Source organism: Saccoglossus kowalevskii, chromosome 13 (assembly GCF_978046115.1).
Source record: "Saccoglossus kowalevskii chromosome 13, keSacKowa6.1, whole genome shotgun sequence".
NCBI classification, from domain to species: Eukaryota; Metazoa; Hemichordata; class Enteropneusta; family Harrimaniidae; genus Saccoglossus; species Saccoglossus kowalevskii.
In genome coordinates, this window is record NC_140653.1 from 26348081 (window position 1) to 26356831 (window position 8751).

Below are 8751 nucleotides of genomic sequence, written 5' to 3' on the forward strand. Positions count from 1 at the left end.
CAGTGTGCTTTTATCGCCGTTGTGAAAGAAGGAGAATATGGTTATTGCTCTTTAGATTATATGAAAAAAAGCTGGGCAGCAATTTAGATTCCTATATCCCTTCTCGAAACTAGATTGTCATTTCATTACACGGATTTAAATCTGCAGTTTTCAGTATGTCACAAAACACGCGGAAGACACGGCATGGCCCCGATAGATGTATATTTATGCTACCTGAAATGCAATCTATAAAAAGTAATTTTACTATTCTTCCCGTTGACTTCCGCGATATGGCGAATATCATGCTTTCAGTAAATGAGCTTAACACGGTGCAATTGGCAAAGTGGAACGGCTGTTCATCATATCATTCCACAGGTGCATTATGGGACCTGTTGGCAGGAACTTATGGCGAAATCAAATCAATTATCCGACAAGAACAGCGGATAAAAGCGTCTCTCTGTATTTCAATTAGCGATTTTTCTTTCTTCTTTTTTTCATTGAATAAGAAACACATCCATATTTTCTTTCTTTTCACAATACCTGAAGATATTTCGCTTGCCGTAAACTGAAATATTGAGTGGATCTCGTGTAAATATTGAATTTAGATAACTCCTTGTGAATTGGCATGTATATTATTAAAAATCGGCTGTGTACACATAGGTTGTGTAAATTTACAGAGTCAGTGCTATGCAGGTGTACACAGTGTCGTTAAAGTGGAATGCTGTGCGACATTGGGGTCAAACGTGCGAAAGTTGGTCTCTAGCGTATGATTCTTGTTGCCTAAAAATCGATAGTTTTTTTTTTTTGTATATCTCCATTACGGAGGGAGTGACATGTTATTTAGCAAAGCCCGACTCGGTCCATTCATTCGCATACCGTCGGAATGATTCAACAGTAAACCAGTGCAGTAAGCTCGCAATAAAACTGTTTAACGTGCACATTATTATATCAAATAAACGTTCGTTTTATTTTTTTTATTTTTTTTTGCGCTGGCAAGAAACTATCAGAGGAGAGAAAGAAGATCTGCGTTCATGTTTTTTACATAAACAAGCTTAGACCCTCTTTTATTCAGTGATAATTCAATTTGTGGAACTCAAAACGAAGTCTGAAAACGTCGATTCATTCGGCTTTATCGAGCGACGATTCCGATATCATCGAGTCGGTGCACTTAAGAGGCTTCACACAAGTCCACATCGATCCTCTACCGGCGCTGGCGAGCTAACAGTTTCATTCTCAGTCACGTCTCCGTCAAATCTTTTGATGAAATGTTCAATAGTGAACGAATGGGTCTAGTTCTAACACGAAGCCTCGTTCTCAATTTCGACTAAATGATTGAGGATGAAAGTGATGGTGATAAAAACTTATTCAAAATTTGTGTGTCTAATCATGAATAAGAAATATCCTCCATCGCTTTTAATAAATTAATTAATATTGATATTGCAACATACCGATTAAAATACACGTTTTATTACATTAACGGCCCGTGTCACGGTGTCAAAGGTGGTATCATGGTTTCCAGCCAGGCTCATCATTTGACACCAATATAGTGAACGAATTCGTTAGGTCGTTAAGTTAGGTGACACAAATCACCGCAGAACTGACACGACGATTTGGTTACTGCCTTCGGGGTGCAAAATAAAACAACAACATAACTTTCAAGCAAGTTCGTCGACTGCCGACTCAACTCGGGTAGTTAGCATTCATAGGGTGGGTGCTCTGTGGTTCGGGCACCAGTAGCCAGTGGGCCGAACGTCTCTCGCACGCCCCTACACCCAGTGCCATATAGCTGTATATGCTATCCGTCTGCTTCATTTCATCAAATAACCCGAAGAGCAATTTAAAGAAAATCAGATGGTTTGTAATAATATTTGAGCGTAAGCGTTCACCCAGTCATTAACTTATTTGTGTTCGCAAAAGAGGGCCGTCCATTTCTCCGAGTAAATGCATGACTCTGCTTGTCATCTATTTCATGCTCAATTGAGGGTCGTAACAAGCGCCAATACAATGCGCATACCGAACGGTGTGCTCGTATCAGTCGTGTACTTAACCCCCTGTTCACCCTAAACATCCGGACAAAATCCCGGTCAATCAACACCTTCATTGGTGCTCGTATACATGAATTGTTTTTGTTAATCAGTTGTTATCATCGAAACGATACCGTTTTATTTACACGGACTGGCGGAGTGTACACGCCTGATTCTGACAAATCAGCTGACTACTGTGAAGGGAGCAGTAATAGTAGCAGCGCTGTTACTGCGGCCCTGGCGTACTTCAAGGAATGTATGTGGGGGTAATGATGCATATAAGCAACGCTAGCTGACATATATGTACACAAATATAAACCATCAGTTAAAGATCGGCTTGGAGTTGTAATAATCTGCATATCTAAAGAAACGGGAGGTGCCTATTACATTAGAAAACAGCAAGCAAGGGGGGGGGCTTTTAAAAATCTAAACTGTTCCTTGGAGGACGCTTCAGACAACGGGCATGTAGACGAAATCACCGGCATTTACACAAAGCGTACTAATACAAAGACTCCTCGCTTCGTCTCCTCTTCTGTGTAAAATGTCGTGCTTTATCATATAATCCACAGAAAGTACCGATCGATTGAAAGGGCCTTGTAAAGTCAACACCACTCAATGAAATTGTCACTTTTCTGCTGCGTACAAAAAAAAATCCGTCTTTATTCGACGTGGATACATTAAATAGTTGGTACACTCGGGCAAATAAAATTCAATAACGCCGGAGTTGTTCTGCGGCGTTTGCGAGCCACCATCTGAAAACGCGTACCGATTATAAAATGCAATTTGGCTTCAGAACAATGGGATAAAAAAACACACAAAGAAGGCGACTTTTTTATAAAAATATTTAAAAAAAATTGTCATTAGACTCCCCGACATGGGAAATACAAGAAGCCGGGACAATGTTGTGTAAAAAAAAAAAAAAAAAGCCTCGTTCCGTGTTACCATATTACAAGAGTGCGTCTAATACAGTTAGTATGCCTAACCCTCGGCAATGTAAATCGATAGAATAAGTTCGTGCGAGAAGAGACAGCCCCCTCCGTTCGTCCTCCCTCACCCAAGCCTGTGTCGGTCTCAATAAATATTCCCGTCTCATTTGTGTGCAAACTATTTGAATTGCATATCTTTTATTTATTTTTTACCTCGTCCAGTGAAAAGGTGCGAATCAACGCCGATTAACGCCTCCCCGCGTGATTGGCATTCGGTAATGAGGCCCATTCGCATTAATAAAACTCACTATAGGGGGCCGTACATATGTCAACACAACCAGTGTCTGTTTCCACACACAGAGTTCCCACTTTACCTAACAATAGCAAACGCGAACGGAGCCTCGCATTCAATCGAGCAGTTATCTCGATAGCCCCGACCTGAGCTGAAGTGGTCATAAACCAACAGTCCTGAGAACAGTCGTATTCGCCGCCTAACTACAGCGAAACGAAACGGCAGCTATTTGTGAATTGTGCAGCCCAAAAGAACCGACCGGTGCGTAATCGGACATACGGCTATCAGCAGCAGCAGCTATCAGCCTACAGTACGCGAGGCAGCACCAGCAGTAGGTATTTTACTATATCTAGTATACATATCGTGAACACATGACTGTACTACGTGATTTGAACTGAAGTAAGGAATCAATTGATAGCGAAAACAATTGACCATGCCGCGACCAGGACGTAATAGCTACAGCGAGGCAAAGCCACCGTATTCCTACATCGCGTTGACTGCCATGGCAATTCAGAGCTCGACGGAGAAAATGCTACCTCTGAGCGATATATACAAGTTTATAATGGACCGTTTTCCATTCTACCGTAAGAACACCCAGAGATGGCAGAACTCACTCAGACACAATTTGTCGTTCAATGACTGTTTCATTAAGATACCTCGACGGCCTGATCGACCTGGGAAAGGTAGCTATTGGGCACTGCATCCTTTTTGTGGTGACATGTTTGAGAACGGTAGCTTTCTGAGGCGACGGAAGCGATTCAAATCGCCCCACCTTGCACAGCAGTTTGCGCAGATACAGTCAGCTCTTGCTGCCGAACAGATACCGATGAAACCCGCCGACCCATCACTATTTTTCCAAGAACAAGCCAAAATACGATTGTCGGCGTTGGCGCCGGGATCCCACATACAGGGCTACCCAAATATTAACGCCACCGCGTTTAAGCAGCCGTTCACGATCGAGAATATTATGGCTCCAGATTATAAGGGACCTACGATGCTTTCGAACCAGCCGCTCGTGCCACCAATCACGATGGGCGGATTCCCAGCGCTTCCGAACGGCACATCGTGGCCCGGTTCTGCCTATAGTAACTGCAGCAACATCGATACATGCCAAATCAGTCACACCAACAGCGACTACCCTAGCCAGTTTAATTCTGCGTGTTCTGCACTGAAGCCACCATTCGGACAGACGCCGACGTTGTCATTACCCATGAAACCAACGCTTCAAAACGTGGGACCGCTACCTACGCAACACCCCGTCCCCGCGCACTCACACACTGGAACTCTAGTGCAAGCCGCACCACAAGCACACCACCACCATCACCATCACGCAGTGCACCACGGACACGTGAGTAGCCAAAATCGAACTCTTACCAGCACGTTGATGTCAACGCTGAATCATCATTGACGTTCCCCCAGTTAGCTAAAAAAAAACGTCAACGATCACCTGAGAATGGTATCTTTGTATACAGATATGTATATTTCTTTTTCGTGGTTGTTTATCTATACATACCACGTTAACAAATAAACATTTTATTATAATTACCGTCAAGTTAAACTATTATAAAACAAACATTTAGCATTGAGTTGCCTATTCGACTGTAACAAGTAAGTTACATGGGAAAAATCCTTTGCGTGGCGAAAGAGGACCGGTACTGAACGTATAGCGACGAAGTTTTAGCTAAACGTAGCTTTTAGCGGAGAAAAAAAACTGATCCAAAATACTGCGGGATAAATTAAAGACATTGTACATATTTCTCATTTGTAGTTTTAGTATGTTTCCTGAGAAGACGAATGGGTTTATTATGATTCGACTAGCACCCGGTCGAACTGAATCAGGAAGCGACTGGCACTATTAAATACAATGTTTAGTATTTGTTTACAAAGAAACGTACAAGCTGACGCAAACAAGTTAGTGCAGATAGTAGTTCGCAACTATACGGCTTGTCTGGTACTTTTACTGTTCTGGTATTCACACCTAAAACCGTTTTTTTTTTTGTCTTTTTTTTTTGTTTTAAAAAACGGGAACTAAAACGACGCAATATGTTGGTTGGTGCATGACGTTAGAGGGTGAGGTTTGGATGAATGAATGGCGGTTGTAGGAATTACGGAACATATCCACTCAGACTCTTGTGACATTATTAAACTTCAATTTACGTCCCACGGTACAACGCGTGGACTGAAGATATTCAGCAATAAGCCTACGTGAACTACTCCGTAAACTAAGTCATGTTTAATCTTGTTTTGTTTGTTTCGTTTTCTCTTCGAAAAAAAAGAAAGAAAAGTGTTTGATTTCCTTTCTTTTGAATTTGATGACGAGAATTTGGTCATAGACACATTTATGATATGTGAGCTATTATAGTGATGATAACAATATTAATTTCAATTTCAAATTTTGTTGTTATTCCGAAATCGTTGTTTGACACTGTCATCAATGTATACATACACACATCATGGACGTCTCACACACTAAACTGTCATTGATGAAACTTCACCAATAAAACATGCCATGATCATGCTATTGAAATTCGACATTATGCTGTTTTGAGTTAATTATTAGTATTATTTTATTTATTCCCGAAGACTACCGTCGTGCCATATGCCCCTGGGTTTATTCAGTTTTGCGGGATATCTCTGGTTCTTGAAGAGCCGGAGATATTGACATTTGGATTCATGGATAAATTAAGTTGTGGTTACTGCCTACCATTTCAAATCAACATAACACGAAAGGTTAACAAAAATAGTGATATGTCTGTATTTAGGAAAGAGATGGGTCGAAATAGTTGGTGTCATTATAAGCTCACAATTACACTACTAGTATCGCGATTACATTTCAAAATACACACGATTTCATCGGATTTTCATTTTAGGATTTTATAAACAATTATTTATTGACCCAAGTTTGTTTTCGCCATTTTTTTTCTGTAAAAAGATTTTCTGTAAGTAAATATAACAATTTTAATTTATTGTGGAGCCATCATACCAAGTTAAGCTGCGGAAATGTGACCCCGGTATTGGTTTGCGTGCATCGTTATTGGGGACTAAAAAATATATTTATTGAAGGTATTTGCTGGGAATTAAAAATCTGAGAAAGATTTTTTTTATAATTGTTCATTTAAAAACAAACGGGTATCATATAGCCACGATACATACGGCTTAACACTGTATGCACTACACGTGTTAGTAAGAATATTATTTGGAAAACACTGCAGTCAGAGGATTTGTATGACACGAACACGTATTAGAAAATCGATTCTATTAGATTCAGTTGTAGAAAATTCCACACCAATTACTAAACAGAGAACTGAAATTACGAATTATGCAACACCGTTTGAATAAACTAACTGGTTTCCTAGGTGATCTGATATTCCAATCATAAAAAAAAAAAACAAAAAAAAAACTAGTAGAGTAGTTATAGTAAAACAGGTGATGAAATCCGTACGTACGTATGCAAGGTCAGGTTCAATGTTCTGATATTTTGTATAAAATATCAACTACAGCAATCCTCTACACGGCTTTCAAAATCTAAAAAAAAATATTGCTATTGTTGTTGGTGTTTCCATAATTGTTGTGGGCTATCTCTTCTTCAAATCGATTATAAAGCATCTCAATCAAATTGCTATCTACTTGGCCCCCGGACTTGGTACCCACAAAACTCTCCAAACATGGCCCCATAATAGCAAGCCTGCTAAATCAGATAATGTTTAAAGAATTTTTAAACGAACTGCAAATTACGTTTTAGGGATTATTTAATTTTTTTAAACGGTCAGTAAGACAGGTGAATTTGGGACAGATTCCCACTACGAGTAATTGGCCGGTAATTTTTCTGTCATTACATTTTACGTGCGAATTCGCTCAATTACGCCCCGGTTTTTTTATCACTGCAATTAGAAAAGGACGTTGTGCTCACAGGTAAATCGTCAGAATTAAAAGAAAAGCTGTCTTTGCTACACTGCAATAAGTTGTTGGGGTTGCATTGGGGCATTTCTCGGCGACCCTTGCGCCAGTGGCGATTTCGTAATAGCGATCTAGTGTATCACGTTCATGCTGTAGTTCAATTTCCATTGAAAGGTAAACGCACAGCCATATTTGTTGTGACGTAGATCGGGCGATACCGAAACAAATTTGGACACTGCGGGAACCTCGACCAAAGAAAAAAAATCAATTGTATCTGTGGTTTTCTTGGTCGATATTGGCTAACAGTCAACTGTACAAATCGTTTTAAGGCGATCTATAGGCACGGAGCCGATGTAATGGTTTCTGGGTGTCCGGCTACGTCACAACGCAATGAACAGGGAACGTTAAAGACGACCGTTGTATTCGAATGTAAAACCAAGGCCGAGCGACAGCCCCCCGTTCATCTGTTCAATTTTCTGGCGAAACAGAGCCATAAAACCCGTTTCTGACACTGTCATAGTGGTCTATATGATGTGCCATATGACCGATTTCACAACTGTGCCGTTTGTTTGCAGCTCATGCGAGCGGGAGAGCCCGAAAAACGAGGATATCCCGTTTACCTGAGCTCCCAGACAGCTCGGCGCCAGTGCTTTGTCTGTTGTTTATATAGCGTATGGTATAGGCAGAGCCGCCGCCATAGCGCACAGTGTAGAGTCATTGCCAGCACTACTCTAATCCGGAAAACGCAAATTCTCGTTCTGTGTTTTGATTTTTTTCGTGACAGAGACAGTGTTACAATCGTATAAACCTAATATCGTGCTAGTTATGAGTCTCTGTTATGAAAATATAACGTATTTGTTCATTAAATTATGGTGAAAAAAATGTGTTTTTTTATATTGAAGAGAAATTGTACTCGACTCTTATTGTTTTTTTCTTTTTTTCCCCTTTTTAATCTGAAACTCTGTAGCCAGTAAATTGTATTTGTTTTGAGAACACGATTTTTTAACAGCATTGTTTTATTATTTCCATGTTTACCCGTACTTTGCATGATAACTAAGCACACCACGGAGAAGATGTTGTCATATTGAAAGCCGTAACACCGTACTAGTGTTTGACGGCTTAATTAAAAACACTCTATTATATTCATTCTAATTTTCACACCTAGCTTTTTGTTTCTCTAAAAACAATCAACATTCCGTTTCGGTGGGGTGTGAAACGAGTTGTATACACGCATAGAAAAAATGCCGATTTTCACACGTTTTTTATTCTGGTATCAAATCGTATTTAAAATGCAAATACACCGTACTTTAACGTGCTATAGCAAGGTTCGGCCCAATAGAAACGAAACCAATCTTGCAGTTAACAAGGTTCTGGCTAATTATCCTTTCGTGTTACACTTTTAATTAAATATATTTTGAGGGGGTTAAAATTAAAAACAATAGAATCTAAGTATTAATTAATTTATAAAACACACGTACACCTATGAAGCGCGAAGGGAACACTTCCGAAAAATGTGCCTAATAGTCAAACACAGCTATTTGACGATTCACCAAAAAAAAAAAAAAAATAATAATCGTGTAATCTTATTTGGATGGTTTTCACAAAAACTGTGAGGTATAATGGATGAGAAACC

The 8751-nt window shown here is 39.9% G+C and overlaps 1 protein-coding gene across 1 annotated transcript; it reads left to right on the forward strand.

The window, feature by feature from the left end:
- The first annotated feature begins 3287 nt into the window (after nt 1-3287).
- On the forward strand, nt 3288-4982 carry foxB1 (forkhead box B1). The gene has a single exon (NM_001164963.1). The coding sequence runs from the start codon at nt 3655-3657 to the stop codon at nt 4627-4629; it is 975 nt and encodes a 324-aa protein (NP_001158435.1). The 5' UTR covers nt 3288-3654; the 3' UTR covers nt 4630-4982.
- Nucleotides 4983-8751: the final 3769 nt, after the last annotated feature.